Here is a 12,410-nt window from a genome sequence, read left to right as displayed (position 1 = left end):
CATCACCTCCTGCCACAGTGCCACCATCACCTCCTGCCCCACAACCTCCTGCCACAGTGCCACCATCGCCTCCTGCCACAGTGCCACCATCTCCTCCTGCCCCACAACCTCCTGCCACAGTGCCACCATCACCTCCTGCCCCACAACCTCCTGCCACAGTGCCACCATCACCTCCTGCCCCACAACCTCCTGCCACAGTGCCACCATCACCTCTTGCCCCACAACCTCCTGCCACAGTGCCACCATCACCTCCTGCCCCACAATCTCCTGCCACAGTGCCACCATCACCTCCTGCCCCACAACCTCCTGCCACAGTGCCACCATCTTCTTTATTACCTTGAAGCAGGGCTGGACTCTGGGCTGTGCTGTCACGGCTCCGTCCTCTGCCTCTGGCGAGTGTCACTGCCAAAGTGTCCCTCCTGAGTCCTCCTGACTCGATCGGCTATTCAAAAATGGCGCCGGGTGGCGCCATTACGTATCTGTGCATGTGCCGCCCGGCCGAGCAGATACAAGCTTTCCCGAGCCCGAAGCCGGCCAGGATCAGGAAAGCTTGTATCGGCTGGGCTGGGCGGTGCATGCACAGATACATAATGGCGCCACCCGGCGCCATTTTTGAATAGCCGATCGAGTCAGGAGGGACATTTTGGCAGAGGACGGAGCCGTGACAGCCCAGGGGCCATCATTTTTACGGGCACCCGATGCCCATATCGGCAATTTTTAAGCTGTTTCGGCATGTCGCCAAAACAGCTGTTTTTGACCGATATGTATCGGTGCCGATATATCGGTGCATCCCTAATAAATAGTGTCTGAGCCTATTAGCTGTACAGATTACTCACATTTGACCTACAAAATATCACAGACTGGCATAAACTTCAGCACAAAGGACCATGCTGTAAGAATTAAACATTGCACGTAGTTTCCTGTGCATAGAATATAGACCGAAAGCAAACACGTAGTCCCAGCCTACCTTAACCACTTCAGCTTCGGAAGATTTACTCAGTGAGACCCCCAGATATCTCCTCTACCCTGGAAAGCTTGGGATAAAAAAAAAGAAAAACGTTGATCTCTACATGTTCGAAACGGGCAGTGTTTAGATGTGCCAGTGCCGGAATTGATGCCATGACATTGCTTTGGGCCTCCTCATGCGGCCATCATCCAGATATCTTCACTCCAACCTTAAGGACTTGATATGACCTCCTATAGGTGGGAAGTGGTTAAATGTGAACCGCCTTTGTCCAGTGTTATTTTGGATGTTCTGTAAAAATCCTATTCTATACTTTCCAGGTATGAGGAGCCCTCAGAATGTTCAGGTGAATCGGCCGCCCTTCAATCGAGCCATGTCATTGGACAGCACTATGCAGGGTAACTCCACCCCTCCGGTCCGGAACATGGTTAACTTTCCAGTGATGGCAAAGCAGGGCATGATGGGAAGTCCGAGGATGATGGACGGCCAGGATAGTTATGTGATGCTGGGTACGGGCTCTCTTTTTTACCATTGTCCCATCTTTTCTGTCCTCCATAATGTGTAATTATCTGGAGTTTGTGTTTTTTTTTCTCTATCTTGGTTTGTAGCCTCTGATTCAGATGCTTTTCACATAAACTGACACTAGGGTGGCAGCGCAGGTACCGTCATTGATTCCTGTATGGAGATTGTTGTGCGTTTTTTTTCTGAAGATAGATGGTGTGCTTAGACGCTCCCTTGCTTTTATAATGATGGCCTATTGCTGTATTTCTGATCCCTGTAGGGAATGGAGCCAACAGAGGGATGAACCAGCACCCGGGCGGAGAGTGGGCCTTGCAGAACTCTGCCGTGAACCAGATGGAGCCCTCCAGCACGGGGCCGGGTGGGAGACAAGGACCGGAATATAATTCCTCCATGCCGAGACCTGCTATGAGCGCAAGTATGCCGGGACATCCAGGAAGATCCAACAGCATGCCAGGGAACCGGCCGGGGCTGCAACAGCAGATGATGGCCATGAGTATGTGTCTAAGATCTATTGGCTGTGGGGGGGGCATTTTCATACACCCAACATCTGAAGGCAGTAATGTTTTTTTCTCTATTGTACGTAAAGCAGAGGTGTCAAACTCAATTTTATCGTGGGCCGCATTAGCATTATGATTGCCCTCAAAAGGGCCGGTTGTATTTATCTGTAAGATTAGATGTCCAGCGCATCCCCCTCCCCATACATTAGATGTCAAGAGCCACCCCACCATCAGAAGTTGAATCCCCCACTCTCCTTTACATCACAGTGCACCCCCCTTTCCTTATGCTGCTGCTGGGAAGAAGCTGGATGCATTGCTTGAAAGCAGAAAGTAGGGGTCTGGAGAAGGACCAAAGTAGGGGTGGAGCTCCCCTGCAGCTGCAGGAGAGGTGCGAGGGCCACATGAAATGGCCTGGGGGGCCGGATTCAGCCCGCGGGCCTTGTGTTAGATACCTGTGACGTAGAGGGACCTAGCTCATGATAATAGGAAACCTAGGATTATTCTGCCACCTACAGGAGAAAGGAACATAAAACGGAAAGCCACCCCCCTTTAAGTATATAACCCCTCCCACCCCACACTGCTTAGTTTTGCCTCGTGTCCTTCGGTAAATGAATGTTCTTTCCCTTCTGCTTCTTTTTTTTTTTTTTCAAGATGGATATTTGAAATCCTCAACTTCTCCCCAGTTAGCCAATGAGAGCAGGTTTCCCCAGTACAGTTTCTCCATTCATTTTAGCTGAGGCTACATAGAAAGGGACTGGGGAGATCTGTGTCCTTAGTCCAGTGGTTCTCAACCTGGGGATCGGGACCCCCTTGGATGTCAAATGACAATTTGCCAGGGGTCACCAAATCCTGGGCTGTTCCTGAAGCCCGCAGCACACTCAGCCTTTTCACAGCCATCCAGCAGGGCTGCTCCTGGAGCCCTTGCCTGCCCATTCAGTTCACCGCATGGCTGTGGAGCAGAGACTAGAGGTTGGCTGACTGGTGAGAAATGTGAAGTGGGAGGGGCTGGAAGAGACCCTATCTCCTGATTTTGGCATAGGTGTCACTGTTGCGGGACACCACAGAGCTGGAGACACAGGGGTAGATTCAGAGAGAATTTACGCCGGCGTATCCATAGATACGCCGCGTAAATTCAAATCTGCGCCGGCGTATCTACTTTCTGTATTCAGAAAGCTAAATACGCCGACATTAGCCTAAGATACGACTGGCATAAGTCTCTTACGCCGTCGTATCTTAGGGTGCATTCTGCCGCTGGCCGCTAGAGGCGCTTTCGGTTGTTGTCGGCGTAGAATATGCTAATTACCTAGATACGCCGATTTCACAAACGTACGTGCGCCCGGTGGTAGTTTTTTACGTCGTTTGCGTAAGTCGTTCGCGAATAGGGCTGGACGTAATTTACGTTCACGTCGAAACCAATACGTCGTTGCGCCGTACTTGGAAGCAATGCACACTAGGATATGTACACGGACGGCGCATGTCATACATTTACATAAAACACGCCCCCTTAAAACACGCGCGCTTACGCCGGCCCCATTTACGCTACTGCCTCCGCAACTTACGGAGCAAGTGCTTTGTGAATACAGCACTTGCTCCTGTATGTTACGGCGGCGTAGCGTAAATACGATATGCTGCGCCGCCGTATCATTGCGCGCCTCTACCTGAATCCACCCCACAGTGAGTAACACTACCTGTGATTAGAGTTGCCATTTAATGTCCCCACTACAGTTCTCAGATCAGCAGATGATCTTGATCAAGAGCACCTAAAAGTAGAGCATGCGTGGAAGGGAGAGGAAAAGAGGGGGAGGAACAAAGAAAACAAAAGGGAGAGAAAGAATAAGAGAACAAGAAAGATGACTAGAGAGATGGATGGGGGGGGGGGGACAAGAAATTAAGATGGAGAGATAAAAGTGAAAGAAAGGAGAACATGGAGAGAGTGGTACATCCTAAAATGTACCAGAAGGGTTTTTAATACTGTAAGTGTAAGTGACAGGGATCCCTAAATGTCCGTGGGCAAAGGGGCGCAAATTACTTGTCTGCCCTGAAAACCCACGCTACAAAATTCTACTGTAAGGGGTCCCCACAACTTGGGAAATTTTATCAAGGGGTCACGGCACTAGTAAGGTTGAGAACCTCTGCCTTAGTCCCTTTCCCAAAGGGGAGATGTCAGAGGTCTGTTCAGACCCCTGATATTTCACCAAAGACCCCCCAGCAGGGCTGATAAAAAAAAAAAATGCAATAAATAAAATGAATTTTTAAAAAAATAATAAAAATGTAAATAAAAACACACATTGACAATCCACTCCCCCCCCCCCCCCCCCCCCCCCTAAAAAAAGAAAAAAACTGTCACATGACATTAAAAAAAAGTATCAGTGAGTACTTGAAAAAAAGTATCGGTCTCAAAAAAGTGGTATTTCTCCGTGAGACGATTGCGGGTATTCCCTGCGGACATCGAATCCGTCGAACTTGCGCGGCGTGCGCCCAGAATGCCGCATCTTAAAGGGGAGACGTACCTGTACGCCCATTTGCCCAGCCGTGTCGCCGTATATCGTCGCGCGCTGGTCGGCAAGCGGTTAATGATTAGTAAACGGGACAAATGGAGGGGATGAATCTCTTTAGCGGGGGACGTAGACTGTGATAAAAACCTGACCGATGTTCTAATCCTTCCCTCTATCCAAAAAGAAAAAAGTTTTGCCCTCAGTAGAAAGCGTATTGAGAATGGAGCTCCTGGTCTTGATATAATGAGTCCCTTTTTGCTTCTTAGGGCCGAATGAGATGTCCATGGGCATGGGATCCAGCCCGTATGGTCAGCAAGCACCTTCAAACCCTGCGGGCTCCTGGCCGGACAGTATAATGGCCATGGAGCAGGGGCCGAATGGATCTCAGAACAGGTGAGGCATCTTCTGGGGGAGGGGACCCCAATTTTCAGGTTGGCGCGAGTCAATTGTCGCACACTGTGGTCATTGTGACTTCATGATGGACTTCTCACCTTTTTTACAGGATCTCTCTGCCGACCTCGTCTTCCAGGCAGCTTGGAAGGACTTCTCTGGATGATCTCCTTTGTCCTCCGTCCACCGTGGAAGGGCAAACCGACGAAATCGCTCTCCTGGACCAACTCCACACCCTTCTGAGCAACACGGATGCAACTGGGTTGGAGGAAATCGATCGGGCCCTGGGGATCCCTGAGCTTGTTAATCAGGTGAGTTTTCCAGAAAAAAAAAGTACCCCCTGATTTGAGGACGCTTTCCTTTTCCCGTGACTGTGAGTGCCGCCGGTTCACACTATGCGGTGCGGGAACCACAGGCAAATTTAAACAGGAATCGCACCGCCTTCCTGTTCAAATCCCATGCGGTTCTTCAGCAGTGCGATTTGGGACATTAAAGGGGTTGTAAAGGTAAAAAAATAACTTTCCTAAATATCTTCCTTTCCCTTAGTGCAGTCCTCCTTCACTTACCTCATCCTTCTATTTTTCTTTTAAATGTCCTTATTTCTTCTGAGAAATCCTCACTTCCTGTTCTTCTGTCTGTAACTCCACACAGTAATGCCAGGCTTTCCCCCTGGTGTGGAGTGTCGTAAATGACAGAGTGTCGTAAATGACACTGGCAGGGAAGGGGGTTAACCACTAGGGGGGCAAGGAAGGGGTTAAGTGTGTCCTAGGGAGTGATTCTAACTGCGGAGGCTGGGCTATGAGTAACACGACACTGATCACTGGGGGTTAACCACTAGGGGGGCGAGGAAGGGGTTAAGTGTGTCCTAGGGAGTGATTCTAACTGTGGGGGCTGTGGTATGAGTGACACGACACTGATCACCGCTCCTGATTACAGGATGCAGTAGATCAGTGTCATGTCACTAGGCAGAACAGGGAAATGCCTTGTTTACACGGACTTCTCCCCTATTCTGCAGCTCCACGAGACACCGGCGGACATCAAGTTTGCGGGTTTCCGCGGGTACGGAGCTCGCTGCAGGGGGCGCACGGCGTGAAATTCAAAGCGACGTGTATATACGCACATTGCTTTGCACAGCCGTGCCATTCTGCCGACGTACAAGTGCGTGAGCCGGTCGGCAAGCGGTTAAAGTTCACGTGCGTGTACAGGCTGGCGTCCCAATACTTTTGGGAATATAGAGTGTATGCAAAACAGGATACTGATTCATAAGCTGAGGAGTTTTACGTATTATGCGTTTTGGGGCGGGGCTCTTGGATTGTCCGTAATAAAAAAAAAAAACTAGTTGGGGGACAGGAAAAGTTTTTTGTTGAGTTAATGGCAACATTGGATGTAGTGGGACCTCCTGCGTGTCGAAGTTTCTGCCCACGCCAACCAAGATTGTTAACCACTTCAGCCCCTGACCATTACGCAGGTAAAGGACCCGGCCACTTTTTGCGATTCGGCGCTTTAACTGACAGTTGCGCGGCCGTGCGACGCGGCTCCCAAACAAAATTGGCGTCCTTTTTTTCCCACAAATAGAGCTTTCTTTCGGTGGTATTTGATCACCTCTGCGTTTTTTTATTTTTTGCGCTATAAACAAAAAAAGAGCGACAATTCTGAAAAAAAAAATCTATTTTTTACTTTTTGCTATAATAAATATCCCCCAAAAAAGATATAACATTTTTTTTTCCCTCAGTTTACGCCGATTCGTATTCTTCTACCTATTTTTGGTAAAAAAAAATTGCAAACAAGCGTTTATCGGTTGGTTTGCGCAAAATGTATAGCGTTTACAAAATAGGGGATAGTTTTATTGCATTTTTATAATTTTTTTTTTTTACTACTAATGGCGACGATTGGCTATTTTTTTTTTTTTTTTTTTTCGTGACTGCGACATTATGGCGGACACATCGGACAATTTTGACACATTTTTGGGACCGTTGTCATTTTCACAGCAGAAAATGCTATAAGAATGCATTGTTTATTGTGAAAATTACAATGGCAGTGAAGGGGTTAACCACAAGGGGGCGCTGTAAGGGTTATGTGTGACCTCATCTCTGTTTTTAACTGTAGGGGGGTGTGGCTGTAGGTGTGACGTCATTGATCGTTTTTCCCTATATCAGGGATCACACGATTGATCACGGCACCACAGTGAAGAACGGGGAAGCTGTGTTTACACTCACCTCTCCCCGTTCTTCAGCTCCGGGGACCGATCGCGGGACACCCGCGGCGATCTGGTCCCATGGCCACGGTCACAGAGCTCCAGGCAGGGGTGGCGCCCGCGACCGACCCACGGCTGGGCACTTAAAGGGGACGTAGAGGCCTGTGCCCAGCCGTGCCATTCTGCCGACGTAAATGTGCAGGAGGCGGTCCTTAAGTGGTTAATTGAGCAGCCCAATTGTAGCATGAGTGGCCTTCTATCGCTGGGCGTCCAATCTCTTTTATACACGGCTCCCTCACAGCTCTGCTCACAATCTGGGCAATAAAACGATTGGCTGGTCTTGCAGTCCGGTGTGGTCAGTCTGTGTCTCTCTGGTCTGTGAATGTTCCTTTTATATGTGAATACAAATGTTATGTGATTACAACTACCCCCCCCCTCCTCCCCCCCACACCTCCCCTCCCCCACACCTCCGCCTTCCCACTAAGTCTGTCTTTTCTTACACAGGGCCAGGCTATGGACTCCCAATCGGATTCCTTCCAGAGGCAAGGCTCCCCGGTGCTGATGGACCAGAAGCCCCCCATGTATGGGCAGCAGTATGCAGGACAGGGGTCCGCCATGCAGGCCGGCGGCTTCAGCAGCATGCAGGGCCAGCACCCTCAGTTCAACTCTATGATGGGCCAGATGGGGCAGCAGCAAGGAAATTTCCAAATGCAAGGAATGCACCCGAGGGCCACGCTCATGAGGCCCCGGACCAACATCCCCAAACAGCTAAGGATGCAGCTACAGCAGAGGCTCCAAGGCCAGCAGGTGAGCAGTGAGCTCCGATTTCCGGGGGGGGGGGGGGGGGGGCGCCGCCATGCATTCAACCTGTCGGGAGAAATATTGTTTGTTTGGGGGGCCGCTGTCTGTTTTTTTCAGTTGCAGGCTTCTGCTTTAATCCTTCACTATACAGTACAGTGGAACCTCGGATTGCGAGGAACGCGGTTAACGAGCGTTTCATAATACGAGCGCTGTGTATTTTTTTTTTTTAAATCCCGACTCTGTTTGCGAGTGTTGTCTCGCAGAACTAGCAGGATTCAAGCCTAGCGGTGTGCAGTACTGCATTTGGCCTTGGGTGGGGTGGGGGGCGCCGGAGCCGTTCGGAAATACTCAGTTCCCAAGGTTTTCCAAGTTCAGCCGAGCTGTCCCCAAGCCTTTCCGAGGCTCTCCGTCGCCCCCTCCCCCCACCTCTGGCCACATTGAGGTATTGCATGCAATAGAAGTCAATGCGGAACTCATTTATTTTTGTTTCCATTGACTTCTATGGGGAAACTCGCTTTGATAAACAAGTGCTTTGGATTACAAGCATTCTCCTGGAACGGTTATGCTCGTAATCCGAGGTTCTACTGTGTGTCTTCAGTGTAAGCCCTTACTAGGCCATGGAAGGGTCCCCTCCAAGAGATGCACCATGTAGACTTCACACGGTCTGCCCGGTGCGGCTCACGGAACGCAACTATTGGATATACAGCGGAACCTCGGATTACGAGTATAATCCATTCCAGGAGAATGCTTGTAATCCAAAGAACTTGTATATCAAAGCGAGTTTCCCCATAGAAGTCAATGGAAACGAAAATAATTTGTTACACATTGACATCAATGGCATGCAATACTCCGCCCACCGTCTTTGTCCACCGTCTCCGCCCACCGTCTCCATCCACCTTCTCCGCCCGGCCACTGACTCCTCCCCGCCCTCTCCGGCCACTGACTCCTCCCCGCCCTCTCCGGCCACTGACTCCTCCCCGCCCTCTCCGGCCACTGACTCCTCCCCGCCCTCTCCGGCCACTGACTCCTCCCCGCCCTCTCCGGCCACTGACTCCTCCCCGCCCTCTCCGGCCACTGACTCCTCCCCGCCCTCTCCGGCCACTGACTCCTCCCCGCCCTCTCCGGCCACTGACTCCTCCCCGCCCTCTCCGGCCACTGACTCCTCCCCGCCCTCTCCGGCCACTGACTCCTCCCCGCCCTCTCCGGCCACTGACTCCTCCCCGCCCTCTCCGGCCACTGACTCCTCCCCGCCCTCTCCGGCCACTGACTCCTCCCCGCCCTCTCCGGCCACTGACTCCTCCCCGCCCTCTCCGGCCACTGACTCCTCCCCGCCCTCTCCGGCCACTGACTCCTCCCCGCCCTCTCCGGCCACTGACTCCTCCCCGCCCTCTCCGGCCACTGACTCCTCCCCGCCCTCTCCGGCCACTGACTCCTCCCCGCCCTCTCCGGCCACTGACTCCTCCCCGCCCTCTCCGGCCACTGACTCCTCCCCGCCCTCTCCGGCCACTGACTCCTCCCCGCCCTCTCCGGCCACTGACTCCTCCCCGCCCTCTCCGGCCACTGACTCCTCCCCGCCCTCTCCGGCCACCGACTCCTCCCCGCCCTCTCCGGCCACCGACTCCTCCCCGCCCTCTCCGGCCACCGACTCCTCCCCGCCCTCTCCGGCCACCGACTCCTCCCCGCCCTCTCCGGCCACCGACTCCTCCCCGCCCTCTCCGGCCACCGACTCCTCCCCGCCCTCTCCGGCCACCGACTCCTCCCCGCCCTCTCCGGCCACCGACTCCTCCCCGCCCTCTCCGGCCACCGACTCCTCCCCGCCCTCTCCGGCCACCGACTCCTCCCCGCCCTCTCCGGCCACCGACTCCTCCCCGCCCTCTCCGGCCACCGACTCCTCCCCGCCCTCTCCGGCCACCGACTCCTCCCCGCCCTCTCCGGCCACCGACTCCTCCCCGCCCTCTCCGGCCACCGACTCCTCCCCGCCCTCTCCGGCCACCGACTCCTCCCCGCCCTCTCCGGCCACCGACTCCTCCCCGCCCTCTCCAGCCACCGACTCCTCCCCGCCCTCTCCAGCCACCGACTCTACCCGCCAACCAGGTGTCAGGCATCAGGAGCATTTGTATAATTCTATAATAAAAAATATATTGCCCAAAGTGGTCCTATAATACAATCAATGGTTGGCCCTCTATATGACTGTATAGTGTATAGCAGTGATGATAAAACCTAGGCACCACATGTTTTGGAACTACATTTCCCATGATGCTCTTGTACTCTGCAGTGTAGTGGAGCATTGTGGGACATGTAGTTCCAAAACATCCGGGTTCCTGAGGTTCTTCATCACTGGTGTTTAGGATTGTATATTACTGTGAGATGAGAAATAATAACAATCGGCCTTTCTGCCCCTCCACAGTTCATGAACCAAAGCCGACAAGCAATTGAGATTAAGGTAGAAGGTATGAGCGCGGGCGGCGCTGGGGTTATGCGGCCCGGGATGCAGATGCCTGTTCCCTCACAGGTAAGTCGCTGTCTTTTCTCTCGTTTTTCAGTGTTGTCTGTCATGGCTCCCCGTTTTTTTTGTACTGTCCGTGTATACAACCATCAGCCAATGAGAGGCCGGTTTTAATTTTTGGCGGTCTGGGCCAGGTTTTCCAGGAAACAAGCGCAGGTGTGTGTACTGTCTTCATGTTAGAGGTCAGTGGCCCCCACCCCCTCCCCGAAGGGTGGGGTGGGGGGTCAGTGTTTGAAGGGAGCACCATACTGTCCAGGTCAGGACAGACAAAGGCCCGAGCCTCAGAGATGTAGCAGCTGACAAAGGTACAGCGTTTTCTGTGCACGAGCGCTAGCAAGTGTGTGTGTTAGATGGTCTGGAGGACCCAAGGTATATGAGGCCTAAGCAGTAGATGGTCTGGAGGACCCAAGGTATATGAGGCCTAAGCAGTAAAGAGAGCCCTACGAGACTCGTTGGTTTTGTTGTATTGATGGTGAGATCCCCCTCTGCACGGGAAGAATTTCATTTTGTGAACTTTTTCTTTTTTTTTTTTAATAAGTGGGCAGAAAGAAAAGCCCTGAAAAGGCACCTCTGGCGTGGAGACAACGCACTGTTTTGCACTATCAATGAGCTACAAGTTCCTCAGTTTGTCACGTCACCCACCATAACCTGGCATGACACGGACTCCACTAGACCCCTGAAGGTATGCTGTGGTATCTGGCATCAGGCCCGTCACTAGCAGATCACCACATCATAAAGTACTATGAGTAGATGTTGTATTCCATGCTGCTCCTACTTACTCACTATGAGGTTCCTTTTCTGTCTTCTGCAAAAAAAAACCTGGTTGATCCTGGCTACTCTCTCTATCTCTCCCTTCTGTCCATGTTCCCAATTCCGTTGGGGATTTTGCTGAGCAGTGTTGGCAGGCTCTGCACGTGCTCAGTTTTTCAGGGAGTTTCTCCCTATCACATTTTGAGCAGCCCATGTGACTATGTGGGCGTATACACATTGGTAAATGACAGCCCACTTCCCTCCTCCATGCCCACGAACACAATGTGGGCGGGATCTTACATGTAGGATAACGGAGGCATCGCCTCCCTCTTAGTCTAGGACACAGGCTGGAGGAGCGAGACACAGCCTGTGACTGTCAGCAATCTGCCCACACCGTGTTATTTCCACAAAATAATAAAGAGTTGAATTCGAAATAATATATTTGTATGCCGATTTTTTTTTTTTTTTTTTTTAAAAAAACAATTTATTGATATTATTTATTTTTACTCTGTATTCCAAAGGATGTTATTTTTGAACATGTGACCAGCAGCAGAGGACTAGACACTCCTCCTGCTTGTGTTTCCCCGCAGACAGGCTGGGAAAGTTCTGGGTCATGTGACATCTGTATTGCGATTAAGAAAAAGGTACTTAGATGTTTTTTTTATTAAAAATAATTACAGTGCCATCATCCACATACATAAATAGAAAGGAGAATGTAAATTACACAGTGTGTGTTTAGTATCCCTTTTTTAAGTCCTGTACGTTGTGAGGTGTGGCCTCCGTGGATTGGACGATTCAATTTAGATCTGGAGAATTAGGAGGCCAAGTCTACAGACCATAAATTCATCAGACCAGGCCACCTTTTTCCATTGATCCTTGGTCCTGTTGTGATGCTCCCATGCCCATTGTAGGTACTTTTGACTGTGGGCATGGGTCAGCATGGGCACCCTGACCGGTCTGCAGCTACGCTGCCCCCATACACAACAAAATGCGATGCGCTGTGTGTTCTGACGCCTTTCTATCAGAACCAGCTTTCCTTTTTTCAGCAATTTGAGCTCCTTTGCTCTTTAGACTACACAGACCAGCACTTCCCTTTCCACCTCCATCGACGAGCCTTCCCTCTCCGCCTCCATCACTAAGCCTTTCCTCTCTGCCTCCATCACTGAGCCTTCCCTCTCCACCTCCATCACTGAGCCTTCCCTCTCCGCCTCCATGAATGAGCTCTCACCCCCCACCTCCATCACTGAGCCTTTCCTCTCTGCTTCCATGAATGAGCTCTCACCCCCCCACC

The 12,410-nt window shown here is 51.7% G+C and overlaps 1 protein-coding gene across 4 annotated transcripts in view; it reads left to right on the top strand.

Moving 5' to 3' along the window:
• Positions 1 to 12,410, top strand: part of NCOA3 (nuclear receptor coactivator 3) — a 76,441-nt gene that overhangs the window by 50,443 nt on the left and 13,588 nt on the right. For 2 of the 4 annotated variants that reach the window (XM_040330510.1, XM_040330513.1), the window contains 7 exons: positions 1,285 to 1,473; positions 1,746 to 1,979; positions 4,745 to 4,871; positions 4,981 to 5,179; positions 7,567 to 7,869; positions 10,271 to 10,375; positions 10,908 to 11,051. In XM_040330510.1, coding sequence (XP_040186444.1) covers positions 1,285 to 1,473; positions 1,746 to 1,979; positions 4,745 to 4,871; positions 4,981 to 5,179; positions 7,567 to 7,869; positions 10,271 to 10,375; positions 10,908 to 11,051 — 1,301 coding nt within the window. Of the gene's footprint in view, positions 1 to 1,284; positions 1,474 to 1,745; positions 1,980 to 4,744; positions 4,872 to 4,980; positions 5,180 to 7,566; positions 7,870 to 10,270; positions 10,376 to 10,907; positions 11,052 to 11,640; positions 11,764 to 12,410 lie in introns of all 4 variants that reach the window. The other 2 variants (XM_040330511.1, XM_040330512.1) reach the window with 2 other exon arrangements.

Source organism: Rana temporaria, chromosome 12 (genome assembly GCF_905171775.1).
Source record: "Rana temporaria chromosome 12, aRanTem1.1, whole genome shotgun sequence".
Taxonomy (NCBI): domain Eukaryota; kingdom Metazoa; phylum Chordata; class Amphibia; order Anura; family Ranidae; genus Rana; species Rana temporaria.
Note: the sequence above shows the minus strand (reverse complement) of the source record. Positions and strands in the feature narration are given on the sequence as shown.